The following is a 25,955-nucleotide window of genomic DNA, read 5'->3' as shown; positions in this document are numbered from 1 at the left end:
TCAAGGAAAGGCAACGAAGTAGCGGGTTTTGTCGTTTTTTCACAATAGCTTTTGTCCTATTTCTATTCGATGCGGGGGACTCTAACTTGTGGGGCAATGATTAAAATTTACCGTACCTAACTTAACCTAAAATAACCTATCAAAAGCTGCTATGAAAATACGACAAAACAAGCTTCGTTTTCTTCCCATGATCCAAAGGTTTTCATCATGGTTTTACAATAATTTTTGAAGAGGTTCATGAAATTCTATTTGAGAAAATATTCAAAGTTTCCATGTAATGTTTTATTGCTTACTAGCGGCTTCGCCCCTAGCCTCTAGGGGCTTTGCCCCAAGAGGTGATAAAAAAATTAATATTTATTGTTTTTAGTGAGAGAATGTTGCTATTCTTTCATTCAAAATAAATGCTGCGGCAGCCTGAAGCAGAGCAAAATAAAAAATAAGGGTTTTTTTTGTTTTAGGGGGGGTTAGGGGTGTCCCACCCCCCAAGAAAATAGCTTAAAACCACCACAGGACCAATAGGTATATACTCTCAAGAGTAGAATCCGATCGGTTCAGTGGTTACTCAGATCTTAAGCTTCAGACGGACAGACGGACATACATCGTTCTACTTTGTATTATAGATTTACATTTATACTTTTTATGTGTAGCTATATCTATAATACAAAGTAGAACGATGTTTGTTTGTCTGTTTGTCTGTCTGTTTGTTTGTAGCGAAGAATCTCTGGCTAGGCTAGGGGCGAAGCCACTAGTAAGTATATAAATAACTTATTAAGTAGATAGATATAACTTTTTGGAAGATAAGAACAGCTATGATTGTATTGGGATATTCCTAGAATATCTATATCTCTATCCTATTTAAGAAGAACTGTCTAATAAGAAGAATCTTATAAAAAAAATTATACTAAATTTTGTATTTACATATGTAAATAACATTTTACTTCATTAAATATTTATTTGACCTAAGAGATTTTTTTTAAAGAGAAGCTATTATACAATATTGTTTTATTGTTGATTTAAGGCAATACTTTTCTTAAAAAGGCATTACAAACATATTAAAGCATTATTTGGAAATAAATAATTACGTTGACTAACGAAATAACAAATCATATATTACATAATAAGTCCTCTATTAAATTTCCTTCAAATCGCAAACTTCGTTTTTCAAACTTAGTTTCGGAAATATAGGGTCCCGTTTGTGTAAAGCTTTGTATAAGCTTTTAGATTTTTTAAGTGTTTACATGATTCAAAAATATGCTCTTTTTAACACTCGTTTCATGACAGGTTGATAAATAAACGGTCAAACATACACAGATAAATAGTAGCCACGACACTAAGTTGCAAAATATATGATTATTTTCATAAAGATTTGCTAATACAATGATAATATGTGAATGACACTCAATATAAGTGGTTAAAGTGTTCTTGATACATATATATTTGTTCAAGAGGTATAAAAAGTTATCGTTGCGAAAAAAAAGTTTTCAAGTATCTTTTGTGTAATTTACATTTATAAATTATTGTATTATTTTGCGATTGCGCCCCTAGCATCTAAGGACAGAGTAATCAAAGGGGCAAGGAAAGTAAAAACATATCTCAAAACTGTACAACCATCCCAAACTTACATATAAAAATTAAAAAGCCAGAAACCATCCAAGGACCTATGTGAAGCTCCATAAAATGAAGAACTCAATGGGTTTAGAAGTTATCTTAAGCTACATACAAATAAAGCCTATCTACTTTATAGATTAAAATAAAAATGCGGTGACAAAACAAAAAAAATCTAGGAAAATGTTGAACTGATTATTAGTTTATTACAGTTACAAAATATATTATACTGGTTTTGAAGTTCATTTAAAACCAGTACTCACATTGTAATAAAACAACATAGGTTTACACCATCCATAAAATGTTATGCATATATGCATATCTGTAGAATAGCAAGTACGTATACCCTACTTTTAAATAATAATCCTTACAAATTAAAGTTGTTTATATTAAACTACCTATTTTTTATATTGCTAAGTCTACCATCATTAAATCCATTATTTTCTGACAAAATTTAATATGGGAATTTTACAAAATACTTAATAGTGCCACTAATTGCTAATTGTTTAGAGTACAAAAGATCATAATTTAGTGAAAAATAAACAATTAGCTAGAAAATATGAAATTTTCATAGATATTCTGTAATAGGTATTTTTCTATTTTTGCTTGTTTTCAATTTGTAATTTTTAATCTCTATGTCTTTTAATTTCTGCATATACCTAATACGTCTGTCTGTCTTTCTCTGTCTCTATATGTCTGGTCTACCTTTTTCTATCCCTATGTCTGTCTATATCTGTCTATGTCTGTTTATGTCTGTACATTTTTGTTTTATTTTCTTTATTGATGGTCTGTTTGACGGTTCGTCTGTCTAACTGTCTATCCATCCATATCTACTTACTTGACAACAGTAAGATGCCATGCCTAGCAGCCTAGTACAGCGCACTGTCGCCTTGTTGGTCTGTCTGTATGTCTATCTGTCTATCCATATCTACTTACTTGACAACAGTAAGATGCCATGCCTAGCAGCCTAGTACCGAGCACTGTCGCCTTGTTGGTCTGTCTGTATGTCTATCTGTCTATCCATATCTACTTACTTGACAACAGTAAGATGCCATGCCTAGCAGCCTAGTACCGAGCACTGTCGCCTTGTTGGTCTGTCTGTATGTCTATCTGTCTATCCATATCTACTTACTTGACAACAGTATGATGCCCCTGCCTAGCAGCCCAGTACAGCGCACTGTCGCCTTGGTGGTCTGTCTGTATGTCTATCTGTCTATCTATATCCATATCTACTTACTTGACAACAGTAAGATGCCATGCCTAGCAGCCTAGTACAGCGCACTGTCGCCTTGTTGGTCTGTCTGTATGTCTATCTGTCTATCCATATCTACTTACTTGACAACAGTATGATGCCCCTGCCTAGCAGCCCAGTACAGCGCACTGTCGCCTTGGTGGTCTGTCTGTATGTCTATCTGTCTATCTATATCCATATCTACTTACTTGACAACAGTAAGATGCCATGCCTAGCAGCCTAGTACAGCGCACTGTCGCCTTGTTGGTCTGTCTGTATGTCTATCTGTCTATCCATATCTACTTACTTGACAACAGTATGATGCCCCTGCCTAGCAGCCCAGTACAGCGCGCTGTCGCCTTGTTGGTCAACCTGGCCAAGATTCGCTCCGTGTGTTGCCAGCACCTAAAATAATATAATGGATATAGGATATGTGGATATATTGACAGTGTAAATTTTGTCATCAATTTAGCTTGCTAATATATACCTCATTTATTGATCAGTTCATTCATCCAGTTGGAGGGGAGGGGATATGGCAAAGGAGTTGGATGGAGGGTATCGTTATTTTAGCAAACTGTGAGCCTCACTTTAGCAGAGTAAGTTATATTAATTTACAATATCTATCTCAAGAAGTAATACGATGTAAGTTTTTTGTAAGACCCTTAAGATCTTACTAACTGCTGAAATTACTTAACAAAACTTTTATTTTGACTACCTGTAGAGATATGGAGGGAAGTTATTGAAATAGAATATCCAGTTAATTGATAAAAATTATTATAAAACTTGAATACAGTTAGTTCATTGGAAATATAATTATTAATTTCCATACAGAGAAATATTACTAGTTAGACAAGAAAAAAACTCATAAATTGGTAAACACTTTTCGACGGTTGAAATCTCTCTCTCTCTTTCAGTCAAGTTTTATAAAACTATACATTTTCTTTGTGAAAATGTATTTTCAGAAAATTAATTAAAATTACTCTCAATGTTTATGTATTTTAACTTTCTTTTTATGAATTAAAATCTAATTAAAAATCTAGAATGAAAAACCTTCTAACTTAAAAGTTTTAAAACTAAGTATTGATACAAATTTATGCATGTGTTAGTCAACTGTTATTGTTGCGCTACCTATTAACATTATTGTCCTTGTTAATATGAGTTTCTCAATAATTTGTATTTTCTCAGCCAAAATATTAATTTGTTGGTTATAAGCCTTGGCAATCTTTCTTTAATAAGTTTGCAAATTATATCATATCTAGTGCAAAGATACTTTTTTTTAATTTTAAAAGAAAAGCTTTTCTAATATTAGGGTAGGTCCCTCCGTAGCAACTCGTAGCAAATCGTTACCAGAAAGTCCATACATTCGTATAACACATGCGTTATTATTATTTTATTCATCTTTTTTTTGTAAGAATACCTCCTAGGAAAACAAGGTACAATATCAGAAGCGAAGCATCTCTATAATAAAATCCTAAATATAAAAATATGTCTTTTTACAGTATCCTGTATTTACACAATTTTGTACAGATTATGTACAATTATGTTTCGACTTAATAAATTAATGTTCTACCAATATACAAGAACTATTGATCGTTTGTACCTTCTTCTGATTTCAAAGATTCGCTTTTATGGATGTTGTCAACTCTGTTGTTAGTAAGACATTCAAAGATTTAAAGAAAGCCTGCAGGAAAACTGCTAAAAGTCAGCCACAATTAGACCCAACTTCTTCAATTTGAATCCTCAAGCTTCAAAAGCAAAAGAGTTATAGCCATTTTAAATGTCTTATTCAGGAGGCGAGTGTCTTTCAAAATTTATAACCCTCATATAAATTTTGGGTACAAAGTAAGAATGGCAGTAACTAATTACATTTTTACAATAAAGCAAATACAGCAATTATCCCCTGCAGGCTTCCTTCAATCAGTGCTCTTTTGGTTTCTTTGAAAATTTTTGTTGGCTTCTGTTTTTATTTTTTGATATTTAATGTTTTTCTACAGTTACTAGATTTTTCAGTAAGCTATTATATTTTACTTGGTAACTTGTTTTCATTTAATTATAAATAAATATAACTAGAAAAATCTAGACTATTTATAATAAGTTAGAACAAAAATTAATTAATATTTTATTCATCTCTATTCTTATTAATCATTTTCTTTTTCTTTCTCTCACTCTCACTTTTTTCTTTCAACAAATAGGTATCTTTCTCACACGGTATTTATAAAAATAGATGAAAACATTAAAGTTCATAACGAGTTCTAATAAAAAGTTTTTAGATGCACAGATTTCTAGTGTCCTATCAGACTAACAAGTAAAACTATTATATGTTAGGAGAATGTTTTTAACAATATGTAAAATAATAAACGGCAAAGAATTGTTAAAAAACGATGCGATCACTTAAGCTAAAAAAAATATTTTAGTTTAGGCTAATAATAACATTATTAGCTATTATTATGTAGTTTACTATAGCTGTTTTATATGAAAACCCTCAATATTGCAAAATTCTAACTTTTTGTATATAACAAGGCACTAAAAAAGTTTCTGGTTAAAAATAACGAGATATATCCATCCATACTCATTTATACTTTAATAGTAGAAGTTCTTATCATTAGATTGTTATATAGTCAGGTATAAAGGGAAATGTACGCTGAAAAAAAGTAATTAGTAGGCACTGAAACCAAAATAATACTATGGGGGTTTGAAATATTGAAGCAGATGCCAATGCTAATGTCCAATAAAGAATCAGTAAGGTTACAATTAGTGGTTGAAACGTTTGGACATTCAACTTGATGAACCAAACAATCAAAATTCATAATAGTCTACAAAGTTGTTAGGCCAACGAATAAGAAAACATTAGTATGAAACTTTGGGGACTTGTGTTATAAACTGCCCAATGTCCCCTACCTCTATAGCCAGTAACACTATAGTTATAATAATATTTTTTTTGAATATTACATACATTCGTTATTCAACGACGATCTGCAAGGTATTGCATTTTTATAATGATCAATTTTACTCAAGTAGCTGCAACTTTCTATCAGGCCTATTGGTACACAAACTTTTTACAAGAATTTCAATTGATTTTCTGGTATTTATGCAAAAATTCTTATTTCTAAAAAAAATCTACGTAAATTAAGAAACATTTATTTTAGATATTATACACTACACATGATAAATTATTTGACAATAATTAAACCTTTTCGGGGAGTGTGGGAGTAAAATGACATCTCAACCTCATCCCATCTCGGAAACTAAACATGATATCAAGACGCACTTAAGAACAAAGTTGTTCCTTTAGAAAGATTGAACTTTTTCAATTAACCAGATTTATAGTAGTTATTAACATACATTTTCAGTTGCAATATCAAAATGAGGTTTAAAAGTAGCGGTACTCATTAATGCAATAACAGTTATAAAAATAAAGATGTGAATATGAATAAAGAAAGTAAACAGAAATAAATATTCAAAAATAAGACTGTGAAAGATGAATTAAAATCATAAAGATAAAGTTATTAATTATTTAGTCTTTACTGTTTTGTGAAATCACTAAATTTTGCATAGAATGCTTAGTTCAAGATAAAAAAAATAGGAAATTGTATTCTAAAAATCATTTAAAATAATAAGGCAAACTATATTTCTTTAAGATTTAATTATCTTATTAAAAATTACTGTAAACCACAATACACTTTATTAAAAAAATGCATTTTGAGCTTATTTAATAAATGTAGGCCCAAAAAACCCGACAGAGTTAGAGCTTTCCCAATTGGATGTATCAATATTTATTAACGTTAAAATAATGGAAGAAGTTCTGTCATACTTTTGGAATCGTCCTACTTCTTTTTTATTATTAACTTTATTGCTTCTTGAAAACTGACTCTTTTTAACATAATATTGATCATATAAGTTCTACTGTTTGTTTATGAGAATATTTGTCCTATGCTTCAGTTTTAAATGCAAAATCTTTCCTCAATGACAAATATTTAACTTAACGCATTCTTAACTTTAACAAAAGCATCGACAACAATCTTTCATTAAAAAAATATTGAATAAGGGAGGGGACATTGGGCTGTTTATTACACTAGTCCCCAAAGTTTAACAATAATGTTTTATTATTCGTTGGCTTAAAAACTTTGGGGACTTCTACTAAATTATATTTTGTTGGTTCATTAAGCTAAGTGTCCAACAGTTTCAATCACTAATTGTAATCTACAGGTAATTTTGTGTAGCACCATTGAAGATCTACAAGTACATCAATGAATAACCTTATAAGACAATAAATGACATATTGATGTTCACACTCTTTTTTGACAAAATTAACCCTTCATTCTGTAAATTAAAATTATTAATAGTTTGAAATTTTGTTGTTTGTACAAACTAATTAAAATTTAATTTGGAAATCTAAAGATTTCTGGAAATCGAATGAGATGAAAAATATAATTTCCACTCTAATATCCCCCTCTCTCTGACAAAATATATTCATATAGTTTATCTATGCTACTTAAAACAACTGCTTACCTTTATAATATCCAGTTTACCGAGACCTGCGGCGATATGAACAGCACTTTCTCCATGTTTATTTGTCTGATATCAAAAAATCATCAAATCAATTATCAACTTCTAGCAAGTAGTTGTACAAATAATAGCTAGATTAAACTGTACCTTGCATTTATAACTCTTTTTGCACCTTTTTAAGTTATGTCAAGTTAAATACATTTAATCTAAAAGGATATCTATTTTTTCTAAATTTTTTCAGTCATTCAAAAACAAAGATTAATCATACAATGTTATTTACGACAAGGTTTATAAGAGCAAAAAGCTTTTGGCCAAATTTAATTCGGTTTATTCTTGAACAAAACAATTCTTCCTAATTATAAACTTGATTAAAATTTAAATTTAAAATCTGCTACATATATATTTTAATTTTCACAACAATAGAAAGTTTGAATGACGTCTACTATAAACATTTATTATTTTCTCTATGACTCAATAAATAAGGTTTCCACAAGGAATCTAAAAATTATGGACCAATTGTTTAAAAAATGCATATCATAAAAAACTTTATTTCTTGCCCAATCATATTAAAGTACTTTTATACAAAGCATGTGAACTTAATGAGGTGGTAATTTTGTTAAATTTAAAAAGATATATCCATCTATATTAGTAACAATATTTTCAGTATAAATATGCTTTATAGAGTAATATTTTTTTCTAGAATTAAGGCATTGTCCATTTTAATTAGGTATATAAGATTTTTATTTAGAAAATTTACTCATTGTAAATTTCTAGCCTTTCAATAATAAACACGAATCTTTAACAATCCTATAGACAGCACATCCCATTATTTCATTGTGAGGATTATCCTTTAAATTTGTGTCTTATCGTCGCAGTCAATGTAAAATGCAATTTATTTTTATCATTGCAACAACCTTAGGTAAAAGTATTCTGAAATTAAATTATTTTCCAGTATGGCTTCGGTTCTCAGATATACTTAAAAATCATGAATAGCAATCATATTACAGACAATTTGCACGAATATTAAAATGAAAATCATAAAATCATCGCAGTTTTGTTAGCCAGGGCCTTTGTCCCCACGGGGTAACAAAACTGGTTATAGTCTTTATTTTAATATCCACGAAAGCCTGTCTATAATACGATGCGATAAATAACTATTACAGGTTAATCAAAGATTTAATCAAAGTTGTGTTATATCAATAACTTAGTGCCCCTTTGTATATGCATGAGAAACATTTACATCATATATGACCAAGGGCTGGGCAGCCACGAAGAAGCTCTAAATTTAAACACGTTTGGATGCTTTAACAAATTTTTAAAAGGGGAATTGCTAATTGCATCTTATTTTTATAATTATGAAATTATTTCCCTGGGGAAAAATATTTAAGGAAAGGTATCCGCGCCCCTAGATTGCACTTTTCAAAGTATTTCCTCTGTCATGAAACAAATATTGGAAATGGCTCAAGAAAATGATATTAAAATATATTTTTTTGAAGTAAATAAAACAATCATTCATATTGATTCAAAACACCAGATAATTTCTTAAAAGAGTATAGCAACTAATCTAAGTCCGAAAGTCCGTCCATCCGGTTTTTATGTATCCTATTAAAATAATTATCATTTATCTAACAAAATAACATAAAAAACTGCCAATTGTAAGCTTCTATTTGCTGCGATAATTAGGTAATAAATTTTCCTTTATAAAAACTTTTTTAGTAGCTGAGATACTATTGTCTTTAAGTAAATTCCGTAAGTCCGTCTGTCTGACCTTGCTTTTATTTATTTTTTATAATATAAAAGTTGAATCAAATAAAAAATCCGGAAAAAATAAATTTCAAACAAAAAGAGATTTTAACTTTTTCTCGCCAATATCTGCTCTATTAATTATTAATCTATGTAAGTGGTCAAAAAAAGTTATGCAACCACAGAAGTGGTTTTATGAAGATTTTACAGACATGTACAAAAATCAATGTGGTTGCATACAACATACGGTTTAGAATGGACGATAAGAAAAATGATTGATTTGAAAAAATTTACAAAAACAAGTTAGAAAGTTTGTAACTTTTATTTCTTAGTTAGAGTTGCTTAAAGTTGTTAACATAATAACGAAAATATTACAGCTGCTAAAAAGCAGTCAAGAATCAGTATAGCTGCTAATGTTTAATACTTGTCAAACATAACCTATAGTAAGTAAAATCTGCACTAAAAAACTAAAACCTTTAATTTTTATAGCATCCGAGAAAATCACTTTTTTGCACTATATGCTATATGCAGCTTTTTAAATATGTTTTCCACTTTAGTAAAATTACTCTTAACCCATTTTTGCAAAAATGTTTCCAAAGTTTGCAGACACGGAGAGTTGGGTCCAGTTCTAATAGAATTTTTTGTGTGCATATTTCCTATTTTAGAAAAGGTTAAATAAATTGACAATTTTAGATATTTTAAGATAATTATCATGTTAAGCATGGACGTGCTTAAAACCGTTTTAATATTAAAATTGTTTAATCCTGCCTCCTTTTTTTTGCCCCCTTATTGGAGGTCACCACCAACAAAAGTACTTTTGATAAAATTAAAGTTATTTCTTTGTTAAATGATATCAACAATTTTATGAATGCAATATAATCAATGAAAGTTTCGTAATCTTGATATCAAAAATATAAAATTCATCTAAATTTAATCATATTTTAATTGGTTTCAAAAAACCTAGTCAATCTAAATTATTAAAATTTAATATGAGATGAAACTTTTCTACAAGTTGTATATAGAATATTGATCAAGTGTGCATGTATTATATTAATATCATTATTAAAATCATTATCGAAATTTTGTAACTACATGTTCAAAATTTGTTGTTCAGTCAATGAAGATTTCAATTAATTATTAATATTTTTAGAATACGCAAAAAAATAAAGATTTCTGTTTAAATACTACATAATTACGAACAGATTTTAAATAATAGAATAGCTGCGCTACATATAACGCTATGTTGAAAATTATATCTTGTAAGACCAAAAGAACGGCATCAAAAGTCCAATATTTTTTTTAGTGTCTGAAACTATTTTATAAGCACATTTTTAACCGAAAAAAAAAATTTGAAATGTAATTTAAATTTGCACTTGATAATTAAAATGCAATTGAACTTGGCCCTGGACAGAAATAAAAGGATTGGCGCTAATTTAGGCTTTTAAAGATTTTCCTACAGACTGAAAACCATGTATACAGACTCCTGTAATAAAAAGGTAAAATTATAAAGGGGGGTTAACTTTATAGCTTAATTGGTATAAATTATCATTTAATTTTAACATACTACAAACATCCCTTTATTTGAACATCTACTTTATTTTATAATCTTAACCCTTAACAGTCGGGCCCCTTGCCGCACCTTAATCGGTCGGGAGGGGGGAGGGGGCGTTCAACGCCCCCCCCTCCCTATTATCTCGGTTTCTATTTGAGCTAGAGGGCTAATTAGTCCCCTGTTTGATAATGAATTTTCGACCTTAAGTAAGTCAAAGTCAATTTTGCTTCCTTCACCCTTTTATTTAACAACCTTTGGTTTTTAGATCCCTTTTTTACTTAAAAAATTAAAAACGGCTGTAATTTTCTTATTTTTGAAGCTGTCAGCGGGAAAAAGGCGGCGGATCTTCATGAAATTTTAATACATCATGTAAACATCTAAGAAAAGTTTAAGTTTAAAATTTGAAGTCTCTAAGTCAAAAATTGCGACCACAAGAGCCTTTAAAGATTTCTTGAGACCTGGAGGATCAGGGTATGCAGGATCATACCTGGAACCTGAAATTTACTTGAACACCTGTATTTGATATGAGGAAGTATTACTAGAGGATATTTTAGTATTTTGATAAGATAAAATGCTTTGTTTAAGTAAAAAAAACAGTTTTGCTCTTTACCTGGATGACCCTGCCAGGTTTGCTGGCATCCTGTGCCCGCCAGGATGGAGATATTCAAAAAATTCCAACTCTCAGTTATGTGTCATACCCATACTTAAAAAGTCACGCAGTTTGGGCTCTTTATCTTTCACACACAGCTAATGAGATAGAAAAAACCGGATGGGGGAGGGCGTTCAACGTCCCTACACTGATGTATAACACTCAAGAATCTAACCCTGCTGGACCTTGGTTAACCTAACTAAGTATTAAAAAGAATCATTTTTAGATGTAAGATTGAAATTTTAGCAAATTGTAAAAATATTTTCAATGTAAAATCTCTAAACTCCCTGGCCAAAAACAAAAAACAATCTAATAACTATAATTGGCGGTAAAAACTTATTATACTTAACAATACTTATATGTTGTCTTAATTAACACTAGGGATAATAATATACAAGTGAAAATTAGTTTTAAAACCAAAAATGAAGGAAACCTGGATGAAAAACAACGCTCTAACTGCTGAAACACTACCACAGGTAGACTAAATACCCCAGATTCGTAGCCTCCAGCTCTAATAACAAAAATTTAAAGGCATTTTAAATTAGTTGAAACTTCAAAATCTTTAAACTTTTCCAGTCCTCTTATCATAAATAAATTTCAATATTAAATAACACCAGCTAAATAGAATCAAAATTATAAGCTTATTTTGGGCACAAAGTTAGAATGTCAGTAACTAATAATATTTTATAATAAAACTTTTTTGTTATTCAAGCACGAGGCTTCAAATTTGGGGTATTAGGACTACTTTGGCAGTCTTTCATCAGTTACTGTGGTGTATTTCCTGGAGGCTTGTATTGTATGTAGCACCTATTATTTGTAATTAAATTAACAGCTTAAAATGATTAGATAATTATATAAACTACTCATATCAACACAAATCTGATTTGATGAAATTGCCTGGTTGACATCAATGTTTGCCATGGAGAGTAGCTCCTCTAGACCAGTGATATTGTTCTCCTCCACGGCACAGAACACTGCCGACAGAACAAAGTTGTCCGCCTAAAATAAAATAAAATATTATTGTAAAGAATCGTCAATATTTAATTGCTATTTATCAGGTATACAAAGGGATAAAACAATGGTTGATAGATTAATGCACATCCCGAATGATGATGCATAAAATTATCCCTTCTGTTGATAACAATTGATAGTTGAAACGTTTGAACACTCAACCAAATGAACCAACCAATCAAAATTCCATAAAAGTCCCCTAAAGTTGTCAAACCAACGAATAAGAAAATTTATTATAAAACTTTGGGGACTAGTGTAATAAGCAACCCAATTTCCCCTTTCTCTGGCTACTTATACTTTTATTAATATTTCAAGATTGAGTTATCATATTTTATCATTTCATCATTCATTTTTTTTCTCAAAAAATTAAAAAGAATTTATTTTGAATGATATAAAGCTTATAGTAACTTAATATTTCCGCTTGTATTGCCAACAAAACTATTATTTGATTTTCTGTTTTATTTGACATAATATTTCATGCAAATATCCCCAACTCAGTTTTAATAATTCGGAGATAGAAAATTTTATTATAAAACATTATTACACAAACAAAATAATAAACATATTCAATTCAAATGACATAAATGGAAGCAACTTTTTAACTAGAATGGGAAATACGTTTTACTTTGATGCTATCAAATATAGAGGTCTGAATTTGAATAAATAGATTTGCTGACTAATGCCAACTGATAATTTACTCTTTATTTTACTTTTGATCGTGTATCCCATAATTTGTCTAATCTAAATAAGAAATTGTATAATTGGCGTATGAGATTCGCCAATTATTGTTTCATCCTTATTGTATTCTGAAAATGTTTTTTTTTGGAATACTAAGCCATGTTTCAGACTTAATAATTTATATCATTTCATCAAACTTTTATTATTCTGACACTTTCTTAACTAAAATGTTTTATTTAACTCCTTTTTTTTATTTTTGACAGAAAAGCTTTATAAAATTTTTGATTTGTACAGTCATAGCATAATTGCCAGTTAGGTCTATTCTACTTTTATTATGATAGTTTCATTAGATTTAAACCTTATTTGACATGAAAAATATTATAGACAAAGGATGTTTATTTGTATGTATGTATATCCATTTCAGGAAAGCTTTGCATTAGTCCAAGGAAGGTTTTAGGCTGTTTGAAGAAGTACAAAACCTCTGTGATGAATTGAATACCCAAAAAGCTAGAGACAAAGAAACTCCTAATCTAAAAAGCAAAGCTGCTCAATAATTATGAACTAAAAGCCCTTGGTTCAAAATTAAACCTTCCAACCATGCCTTTTTGCACCCAAAAAGGGTCAGCCAATTAAATAAAAAATATTAAAGTAGAAAAAAAACATTTGTATGTTGTGACTTTTCTAATTATAAATGTCAAAAAAAAGCTTTAGTAATTATATAATTCCTGGTATCATTACAATATTCGGGAATAGTCCCTTTCGTAACATCGCCCCATAAGGGGCAATTCATCGTATTTTTAAAATGTCTTTTTATAGGTTATTTTAGGTTAGGTGATTGCCCCACATGGATAGGTAATTGGCCCCGCATGGGCTAGAAATAGGAGAAAAGCTACTGTAAAAAATACAAAGAATCGTCCCATAAGGTGCGATGTTACGAAAGGGACTATACCCCAAATATTCATAATTTTAATAACAACTACTAGGAAAATTTAAAGTACAAAGGAAAGTTGGAATAACTTAACCTAATTGAAATACAAAAATTTAGTTCAATTCATCTTTTTTTCAACTTTAACGTTATAAATTTTAAAGGGGGGGGGGGGGGCGAAAGTGACACTTTTTGAAACCAAAACTAAAAGTCAACAAAGGAACTCAACTAAAAAAAAGAGTTACAGGTCTGAGATTTTGCATGGCAGTTGCTTTATAGGGGTAAATTATGGAACTGTGAAGAAACGGCGGCGCAACCGCCGAAAACCGCCGTTTCCCGCCGAAATTTTTTTTGCTTTTTCTCGGCGGTTTTTGGCGGTTGCGACGCCGTTTCTTCACAGTTCCATATTGTACCCCTATAAAGCAACTGCCATGCAAAATGTCAGACCTGTAACACTTTTTTTTAGTTGAGTTCCTTTGACTTTTAGTTTTGGTTTCAAAAAGTGTCACTTTCGCCCCCCCCCCCCCCCTCCTTTTAAAATATTTTTTTCTTCATTTTACAGTATTATAAACATACTTCTTACTTAGAAACGAATGAATTAAACAGAAAAAAATCAAACGGGCTATGGATAAAATAGGTTCATATATCGAGTAAATTATTGAGTTTTAAATTTTACTTTTTACTGCTTAGTACAGTAGATTTATGTATGTACAAATTTGTCTGAAATTTCAACTTTGCTAATTAATTAATTATTTATTTATCCCAAGTAGTTGAACACTATATTCTAAACACATGTCAGAATAGTTTAATATTGTTTTCTAGAGTAACTTCGTTTCATAATAACACCGAAATTTTAGTCTTAGTTGTCATCCTATATTCTTGTTATTTTTATGTAGTTTGATGGCTTTTGAATCAGCTAAGCATTGTGAAAATTCGCAAAACCGCAGTAACCATTTATTTTCTTTATTTTCCAAACTAAAATCTATAAAACTGACCAGAAAAGTCTGTCAGACAGACAAATAGATGTTGAATTCATACAGACATATACTTAAATGTGTGTCCTTAAGAGAATTTTTTTAAAAATTTGTTTAGAATTTACCAGGGCACGGCAGCCGCAAGTCAAGCGTCATATTTGGGTCATATTTAGACTTGCAGCTCATTTTTAAAATTGTAAACGGTTGATTAATCTGAGCTTCACAGGCTGTAGACGCGCGGCTGCCGAGGCCTGGGATTTACAATACAATAATATAAAAGTTGATATTAGTATCACGTAACTCTAAATCAACCAATTACTTGTAGGGATTCTGACCAATTATCAAGATTTGTACTATTAAAGATCTTTGTATTATAGCTTGTTAGAGGGGAATTTCACTATCTTTTTTAAAATCTGTATTAAATGAATTTACAAATAATATTTAACAAGGAAGAAATTCATTTAAATATTCATGAAAGCGAAGCAATACAAACATGCCTGAACAAACGATTAGAGCTATCCGTTACAGACATACAGACACGGATGTGCGGATGGGTAGACCGTAATAACAAAAAGCTCAGCTCTCAACAATTCTTTGGCATGTAAATTAGGTATTTTTTTGTATTCACTACAATTTTACTATTTATTTTAACGTATATCGAATTTTAATCATAAATATGTTTTGATTGTTCCACAAACCTGACTTATTCAAATAATGGATTTATTATTACTTGGATCTTACACCAGATTATTATGTACTCTAATACAGTGTAACATGTAGCTGGCTAGAATAACGATCCCCCTCTCTAACCCAACCACTCCCCTCCTACTGGATGAACGAACCGACCAATAAGTGACGTCAATGTTGGAAGCTTAATAAGCGACAAATTTTTCCCTGTTATAATATCGATGTATATTCTAAATCCATTGGTATAATTGCATTACATTGTATGCACAACGTATTAACCACTTAATAATACCTTTTTCCAAATCATTTCTCCACTCACTGTGAAAATTTTTAGTGTGAATTCACCGTCGCATATGATCAGAACTGTATTTATTACAACAGCACAAACTACCTTCATTATCCTATTATATAAAGCAGTAAGCGTTTTTTGTCTGTCCCGAAGGATCTCGCTAATCGCTGAACCGATATTGTTCTCCTTTACAGTGAAGCTTCTTATAGGTCTTGGGAAGGTTTTAAACTATTTTTTGGAAGGGTGTCTCCCCCCCCCAAAAAAAAAAAAATATTTTGTACTCTTTTGAAACTCAAATTTAAAATGGAATGATTGCGACTTTTCCCCTTCTACCTTAAGTGCCCCTAGAGGCTTCTAGGGGGCGTATCCGCTAGTACACTCATAAAGAAAGGGGACATTAGATATCAAATGGTACTGGTACCCAAAGTTTTATAAAAACAAGATCTATCATTAGTTGGCTCAAAAACTCTTTATACTCAAATCTAGATTGTTTGGTAGGAACACTTTTTAGTGTCTAAAATTGTTCACAAATATTATTTATTTGCTGTTGTGTATTGACAAAAAAAACTATGTGAAAGTGTAGGCACACCAAAAAAATTTCTGGACTATTTAATTGACAGGAAAAGGAAAACTGAATAATGTCTTTGTCTCAGTCCAAGAAGGGAGCTGACAGTGGTGGATAAATCCAGGTATCTAAAGAGATAAGACAATGGCCGATAAAATGATGTACATCCCCAAAGATGATACACAAAATTATCTCATCTGTAGATTAAAAATAGTTTATGAAACGTTTGAATATTCAAATTGATGAACAAAAAAATCAAAATTTAATTTAGTCTCCAAAGTTGTTGATTCAACGTATAATAAAACGTTATTATAAAACTTTGGGGACCAGTGAAATAAACAGCTGAAATTCTCTCTACCTTTCTGAGATAAATGATTCTCAAACCAAGAATTTTTAATTTTACAATATCGATAGCGGAATTCATATTTAAATTTTATATCTAGTGAAGATATGAAAATATAAATTAGAAAAATTTATTTCTGATTTGTAGGCCCAAATTACAATTTAACCCGCATAAACATAGAGACTACCATAAATTAAAAAATATCAACACTTCTATTAAATGATTAATAAAAATTTCTTTTCTAAACAAACCAAAACAATCCTTGGAAAACACTGTTATAACAATTAAAGTCAATTATAATCAATTAAACTTTTTACATCCTCAATCTTAAAATTAAACCAAAAAACCAGAAGTTTTTGAGAACAATAATACCAGTGAGAAAATGTTATAGCAATAACAATATAAATTTTCATATCATTTTAAACATGTTCTTGTAAAAAAGATTATATTTTAAATTTTCATTTTATAATTTTAGATATTTATGAACAGTTTATTGAAAAGTAGAAGCATTTTCGAGAGCAACTCAGGAAAGGAGAAGACATTGGACTGTAAATCATACTGGTTCCCAAAGTTTTATTATTTCTCTTAATTGACTTTGAAATTTTTATCGAACCTTAATTTTCCACAATAATTTTAAACTCTACAAGGATTGCTTAGTTCATTTTATTCGGAGGTGCACATTAATTAATCTTTCATTGCCTTATCCATGAGATTCCTGGAGGCTTCTGCACAGTTGGATTTACCTATAGAGAACAATTTTGTGAGTTGTCATCCCTCAATACAACAACACCTGGTAGCTAACACACACTCTAGTGGTGTTCAAACAATATAGTTGAAAAGTAAATTTAATAATAAAAAAAAAGATTTTTATTAAAAAACAATCCTTGTACTTATAATAAATAAGTTTATGGGGAGTTAATTCAGAAAAAAAAGTAAAAAATCAGGAATCTAAAGGGATAAGACAATAAACTCTCAATTGATGTTATGATGATACACAAAATTACCCTTATGTGTATTAAAATTAGTGGTTATAAGGTTTGGGGAAGAATGAAATAAACAGCCCAATTTCCCCTTCCTCCCTGGAAAAAAAACCAAATGAAGTAAAGCTAACCTTAAATTTAAAGTATTCTTTTTATTTTATTAGGATAACTTTTAATGCTCTGTAATTGTTTCCATTTGTTGTTTGTTTTGATTGCTACCATTTTGTTCTTATTGATCTATATCTTATACTCTTACAAAGTGCAACCTTTAAAATTTCTAAAGTTCTTTTAGGATATGTCAGATTTTTTTTTATAAATAATAGTTATTTATCGTATAATATACAACTTTCCGCGGATATTTTAACGAAAATTTTTTAGATTAAATCTAGTTTAATTAGCCTCTAGAGGCCGAAAGCCCTATTAAACAAAACTGGTTTTAATTTTTATTCTATTTTTCGTAGAAAACTGTCTGTTATATGATTTCATAAATGATTTTTAAGGGTAGTTGAGAGCCGGTTATAATCCACCGGGAATTAATCGGTTTCGAAACCATACCGGAATATTTTTTATTTTTGTTAATTATAATACACACTTTTCAGAAAAGTCTGGACTATATGTACATTCTAAACTTAATATTTATTGCTTAGCTTATTGTAAATGATTATAACTACTTATTGTAACTATCTGAAACAGACATTCAAGGAACTAGCTTAATTTTGTCAATTTGTTGTTGACTAGAATTTTCTAGAACACAATTTTTGTGTAACAGAAGGCGACAGATTTGTGGTTTATGAGTGTTCCCTCATTACTGTAATGATAATTATGCCTTTTCCAGTGAAATGGTGTTAGGTATACCCAACCCATATTTGAATGCCTATACCTATAATTGAAGTTAAAATATAATCTTTAGTATTATAAAGAAATGAACCTTCACTTTAATCTTCTTTTATGTGTTCACAGCATTTAAAATAGGAAGAAGTTAATTTATTGTCCTACCCTTAATCCCTTGGAAGTGTCATAAAATCATGTATAACATCGTTTTACAGACAATTTTCCACGTACATTAAATGATAAATCATAATATTTAAAACAGTTTTGTTAGCCCCGAGTGGCCAAAGACCCAGGCTAACAAATTGGTATTAAATTTATGATTTTTATAATATTCTAATCAAGAGAATATTATTAGTGTTTTTAAATTTCCTATTAGAATTTATCTATAATGTATGAACAATTGTTTGTAAACACATAATCATTCATTTTAACCTATATGAACAGGACTTCTTAAAAACTGCAAGATTTTGATTTAGCAAATAAAAGCTGTAAACCTTCTAAGCCAAAATTCACCAGCTTCTAAAGGCAGAATATCCAAAATAAGACTTTGGAGAAAGATTTATGCACTAGGTTTATTGGAAGATAGGTGCTTTGTTTAGGTATACCTAAGTTGAAAATAAATTGATTTGTTTTTATTTTATTTACACAATATTATTACTTTTTACACTCTTTAGAGTGTCAAAAATCAGGGGTCTAAAGAAATAAGACAATGGCCGATAAATTGCTGTACATTCCCAATGGCGATACAAAAAATACCCCCCTATAAATTACAATTAGTGGCTGAAACGTTTTTGTACACAACTTAATGAACCAACCAATCAAAGTTCAATAACAGTCCCCAAAGTCAGCGTAAAAGAAAACGCGATTATAATACCATGCAGTGTAATAAAACAGTCCAATTGTCAAATTGATAGAAACGTAATACTTATTCAAATGCAAATTCATTTATCTACAACGATCATATTGGCAAAGAAAAAAGACAAAACAACAATTTTGTTGCTGGTTGAAGTGACACCATTTAAAGACAAGTAGACAATGTGTCATTGATCAACAAATAATAATAACAATGATTGTTCTTTTAAACGATTAAAATCTTTGTAAACTATGTCACACTTCATAAAAAACAGGGATAAGACAATGAAAGATAAATTAATGTAAACCCAATGATTGACAAAATTGCACCTTGCAAAAATTAAAATCATTTGTGGCAAATGTTTGATAGTGTCAACTCAATCAAAATTAGATAAAAAATAATAAGCTTTTAAGCCAAGGAATGAGTGAACGTGTTTATGAAATTTTAATGTTAGTATAATTTTCAGTCCTATGTCAATTCCTTCCTTAAAACAAGGAGGATAATATCCAGGAGATGAAATAATTTTTATGATATAAATCAAGAAAAAAATCGAACACGGTAATAGTATCTGACTAATTATGACGTAACAAAAAAAATAGCCAATGAGAGGCCACTATAAATTTTACCATTGGTCAATAACGGCCTCTCATTAACAAATTTTTTTTGTTACGTCATAATCAGTCAGACACTATTACTGTGTTCAAAAAATCTTACCATTCTTAAATTTAGCTGTTAGCCCAACATATTATAGCATTTTATACTCTAATTAAAATCATTTTCAACATTTTCACATTCAAAACATTAATGTTGTTAATTGCAAATTTTCTCTCAATAAGAAAACTACTTCACCTTTAATCGTAACTAGTTAAAACTCCTTTTAGATAAAAAAAAATAATTGTTTAATTGTTTTTGTGGCATGACAGTTTCCAAAAATTTGAAAGCATAATATTTTAATGTTGAATATGTTTGAAGCAAAATAAAGTTAATTACATCTGAGCTTTCTCTCGTAATATTCTCTATCTCTACAATAATGGTTTATTATTACGTGGATCTTTCACCAGATTATCATGTACTCTAATAAAGTGAAACTTGTAGATGGCTATATTCCTTCCCATTTTCAAAAGATTTCTTCCCCTCCTACTGGATGAACGAACTGACCAATAAATTATGTCCATGAAAGCAACCTAAATTGACTACAATTTATCATTGTCATAATAAACATGTATATTATCTATCCATTTATATAATGTACTCTTTTTTGGCATGTATTATCAATAATTTGTACTGATATACTATATGAATGTTAATGGCTTGACTCTCCACTTTTTCCACTATCATATCATCAACAGCAGAACACAAGTCTTTAACAATATGTAATTCAGCTGCAATACTATCGTGGCAAATAACCGCGGGAACTGCTTATAATTTATCTGTAAGCGTTCCAGACCAAAGTCTTGGCACTCATCTGGGAATACAAGGAGTAGGAAATAGTGGTCACCAATCATGTCAACAAATTATTACTACAGTACGACAACTTTCCCTACCCTATTTCATTCATTATAAACTCTATGTATTGTACTTTTTGTGAGGCAATTAGAGGTAATTGAACTGCATGGTGGGGGATGAGTTCAACCACCTTTTTTTAAATTCTAGTTTTAAAATAAAAATAAAAAAATCCTTCCCCCCAAAAAAAGAAATCGGTAATAAAGTACCCTTCCCAAAAAAAGTTTAAAAACCTCAGGACCCTATCAGAAGCACATTGTAAAGGCGAACTCTATCGGTTCAGTGGTTATCGAGATCCTTTGGTACGGACAGTGACACACAAAGATCCTGCTATTTCAATATAAGGATGTTCTGGTTTGCTATTGTGATATTTGTGTATATGTAAAATATGACATTGTGTTAAATGAAAACAAATTTATTACTACAAATATGCTTCAGAGGTTTATGTTATATTTGTCAGTTCATAAATTTGTAGTATTGCGTAAACACGTCTAAAATCTGTGCTATAGGAAAATGAAAGTTTGGTGCTAACTTTCTGACTTTGGACTTGTAACGTTACTACAAAATAGCTCATAAACAAATTGTTTACACTACATGTTAGAGTATTTTTCTAAAACGATCCTAATAGTTAAAAGACAAAATAAAATTATAGAATTTTTAGCACAGATATCCTAATGAACAAACAAACAAATATATATTGACAAAAGATTTAATTTAGTTTAATTTCGTGCTGTTTTATATTTACACAGCTATAACAACTCTACGAAACCAATATATAAAGTTTTTCATCAAGGCTTTTTAAATCAAAGAAATGTTTATCCAAAGAGAAACTAATTTGCTTCTCATTTTATAGGAAATCAAAAGTTTCTTTAAAAACCAATTGTAGTTGGTCAACTGATTAATGACTGTTGGATTAGAACCTATTCTCAGCCATACTGAAAAATCATGTAAAGCATCGTATGAAAGACAATTTTTTCACGAATATTAAAAAAAAACACTTATCTCTCGAGGCTAACAAACCTGGTTTTAATCTTATAATTTTTATTTTAATATTGGCGGAAAGCTGTCTGTAATACGATGCGATAAATAACTATTTCAATATTGTTTCATATCTGCTATTTGAGAAAAAAGGCTGATTTTTTGTTGTTAAAATCATGATTCTATAGATGACTTTGTCCATTAATCTATTGGTACTGATCTGTAATACTGTTTTGATTTTAGAAAATATGTGTTCTTCTATTTCATTTTTTTCCGCCTGTCTGTCTGTTATGCTCACTTTTCCCTTCCTTTATTTCTTATATTAAAGTACTTCGCTACTTATGGATGTTGTCATCCTTAGTTTGTGTAAATAAATACGTACGTTAATGTATATTTATTTAATATCAGAAGTGTCTTGATGACTAATTGCCTAATAAAAGTGTCCCGAGAGAACATTCACTGTAATATCACAGGGATATAAAGGGATAAGACAATGGCCGATGAATAAATGTATATTTATAATGATTCTAGACAAAATTAATCCTTCTGTAGATTAAAATTTGGGGTTGAAACGTTTGGACACTAAACTTAATGAACAAACCAATAAAATTCCAATTAAAGTTTTTTTAAAATTCTTTAGTTAAGACTCGATTTGGAACATTACTCAAACCTTTAAAATTTCCCCCCCAAAAAATAGCAAGAATAGGTCAATTACAGATACGTCATAAACTATTTAAATGAATACAATGAAGAATATCTGATTTTTCCAGGTAAATTTACCAATCATTATATAATTTGTATTGAGAGCGGATGATATTGTAGTATAAAAAGATTATTATACTATAATATGTATCCAAGGTTAATACGGTATTTTGTTCTATAAATAGTGCTAAGAAAACAAAAGTAATATTGGCATAGTAAAGTTAGAAGGGCAGCTACTCTATAATTCACTTTGTCTGACCATCCGTTAGTCCGCACGTAACGCTATGATGTGATTTTCTTGGCGGCTATTTAAGTTGAACAACCTAAATTTTTGGTGATGATTCCCTGAACCAATGAGAATCCAGAATGTAATTTACTTTGTCCGTCTTTCATGCTGCCATGCTAGTCTTTTATAAAGGTTTCATGATTTTCAATAAATTATCGCATATTATAACCCTCCCTTTTTATGACAAAATATAACTCACTTTGTCATTCCATGATGTTTTCGCCTTTATAATACAGACATACATTTAAAATTTTGACTCTCTGTATATAAGTTTATATAAAAAAAGTAAAAACATCTTTTAAATATTCACTTAATATTTATTAGAAAATAAATAACATGATATTGTTTAAATTTAATATAGTTGAAAAATAGGGGTTTCTTCTTCTTTTTTTAAATTAATTTTGTTACTTTTGCTGAAAGCAATTTTATAAATCCTAAACTAGCATAATTTGTCTTGAAGTAATTAAAAAGATTTATTTTCCTTTCCCCAAAAACAGAGAGGGAGAGGACAGTGACGATTCGGTAAACCTAAAATCCAATTCCATACTTATCAGTTACATAATTTAACAATAAGAAAATTATGAGGTTAAATTGATTTGTAGTACATTGTCATATCCCCAAGTCCCTGCTAGAATTCGATGCATCTACACAAAACAAGATGGATTAATTTAAGGCTCGTCAACCGCCTGTAAGCCTTGTACAACAATGTACAATTTCAAACAGGCACATGCTGGGTAGAAATTTAATAGAAAATAATATGAAGGTGTGAATTACCAATAAAATATTTAGGGAGGTGTGAAATTGACTGGAAATTTATATATTTTGGCCGAATAAAAATATTAAAAAATCAGGCCAGGATTTTATTTCAAAAACACAACTGGAAATCTAAACCTGATCCAACTATGGCAATCCCTCTCCTAAACAAATTAAGCATCCAAACGGGTTTGCTAAGTTACGGCTGATACGCGGCTGCCGAGCCCTGCATTAATTACAACGCATAAACATAGACAAGAATTATGAACAATGGACAGAAAGACGGTGCTTTATCTTAAAGTACCAAAAGAGAAAAATACAGCTTTTAAAATATCAAATTGAATATAAGGGAATGGGGAGCGATGGAGTATTTTTAAAACCTTAACAATGCGGGGATCCTAACCGTGCATGGCCTATACCTACCAATGGTATTTTTATCAATTCCACTAACCAATCACTTATCATAGCACAACATAACTTAAAAAAGCATAAATACACAGTTTCTGTAGTTCTTTTAGCTTATTTTTATTTGAGATCAATAGCCCGTTACTAAATTCTTAAACTGTTTAACACAAAACCTTTCCATCCTTGTTCAGTTTTCTGAATGTGTATTGTAAGAAATTTAATTAGAGCCACTTTTCAACAAAATCTGTATTATATGAAATTTTATTTTTAAACCATTTTTCTGTAAATGGATTAAATTAATCATAGACGTGTCTATCTTTGGATAAAATTAGATAATTAAATCCAATAAACAAAAATCTCCCAAAAGAATGACGAGATGCAAGGAAGCAGAGCTCTGTTTCTAAATAGATCATAAGTCTGGCTAATCATTGAGTTCAGTAATATATAAAAGTCGTAGAGTGACATAATAAATTTTATGTATGTTATAATTCTAGGTTAGCTACGCTCTAACGTTCCCAACTTGACGTACAGACTTTATAATCAAGAAAAGGGTTAAATTTCTAGATATAAAACAGACAGAACATTGTCTTTAATAATAAATATCAATTACAATGATAAACAAGTGTAATTACCAAATAATGATAAAAAAATTCTATTTGAATGTAACTAAAATTTGCTTGGTTCCACATGAGCGCGCTTTCTCTGCCATACCATCTCTAGTGCTCGAGATTAATCCAGTTTTAAAAGCAAAACTTGTAAATAGTGTGTGTCGGTTCGTCTGTGTGGCGTTTTGATACCTCTATCTAATATCCATCTAATACGCTGGTTTTTAAGACGTCATAACTATTTTTAAACTATGCTTGGATATTTTAAAAAGATATGCTAATTTTTATGATTTTTTCAGACAAAGTTTACTACAAACAAATCTGCAAGAAATGCCAATTATGTCTGTCAAAGATTATTTAGTTATTATATTTAGTATTATCAAATGAAATAAACTCAAATTATGTTTAATCTATGTATGTAGACTGTCTTTGATTTTATTTTTCTTCATAAAACGAGAAATTTAGTTTAAATTCAATGTTAATTAATTTCCCTTTAAAAGTTAATATTACAACTTATCTTAATGTGTTTGAAAAGCATATAACACAAAAAGATTTTTTTTTAAATTTCCATTATCTGTTCTCATGTATTTTTCAGTGAATATGAATTGATAGACTGTAAGTGTCTGAAGCTGCCGAAGCCGTCTTCAGCCTCTTGATTTTCAATGTAACCAGCAAATATTATATATTATTAAATCATTCCGCCAGTCTGTCCGTCAGATCAAAAGTCCATAACGCAATTAGGGCCGGGGGGGGGGGGGGAGCAATTTTCTTGGCTGCTATTTATGATAGACTGCTGAATTTTTAAAATCCCTTATTTAAGCGCATCCAGTATACAACTCACTTGGTTCGTTGGTCTGTTTGTTATGCTCCAATAGACAAAATATTTTTATTACGATTTCATGATTTTCGACTATGTATCAAATCCTTTTTTTTTCATATCTCTTTAATGCTCACCAAACATCTGCTCCAAAATTTATTTTGTCCGTTGATCAATCTTTAGTTATTTTTGTTGTTCACTACTAATAACTACAAAGTATTTAAAACTCAAGATAAAGTTTTTTTCCACGAGATAAAACTCCCAATTATTACTTTTTTCTTGAAGGGCAAACCAAAGATGAAAAAGTTTGAGATTGGTATAACTACAAAGGAAGGTGTTTCTATAAAAATTATAATTTTCTGTAAAGTGATAATGTTCTACAAGTTAAAGGGTTGGTTATTTAACTGTTCTTGTAACTTTAGATAAAAAATATGATCGAAATATTTTTTCTTGCTTGTACTTTAGTATAAAAATGTTAGGTTTT

The 25,955-nt window shown here is 29.9% G+C and overlaps 1 protein-coding gene across 1 annotated transcript in view; it reads right to left on the bottom strand.

Annotated features, from left to right (window-relative positions):
* LOC145312396 (death-associated protein kinase 1-like) overlaps window positions 1–25,955 on the bottom strand; it is a 463,414-nt gene that overhangs the window by 41,328 nt on the left and 396,131 nt on the right. The window contains exons 15-17 of the mRNA XM_080151633.1: window positions 12,184–12,285; window positions 7,346–7,411; window positions 3,144–3,241 (exon numbers count right to left, since the gene is read on the bottom strand). Coding sequence (XP_080007759.1) covers window positions 3,144–3,241; window positions 7,346–7,411; window positions 12,184–12,285 — 266 coding nt within the window. The remainder of the gene's footprint in view (window positions 1–3,143; window positions 3,242–7,345; window positions 7,412–12,183; window positions 12,286–25,955) is intronic.

Source organism: Acartia tonsa, chromosome 2 (genome assembly GCF_053477335.1).
Source record: "Acartia tonsa isolate MP-2025a chromosome 2, ASM5347733v1, whole genome shotgun sequence".
In the NCBI taxonomy this organism is placed as follows: domain Eukaryota; kingdom Metazoa; phylum Arthropoda; class Copepoda; order Calanoida; family Acartiidae; genus Acartia; species Acartia tonsa.
This window is presented reverse-complemented; position numbering and strand designations above follow the sequence as displayed.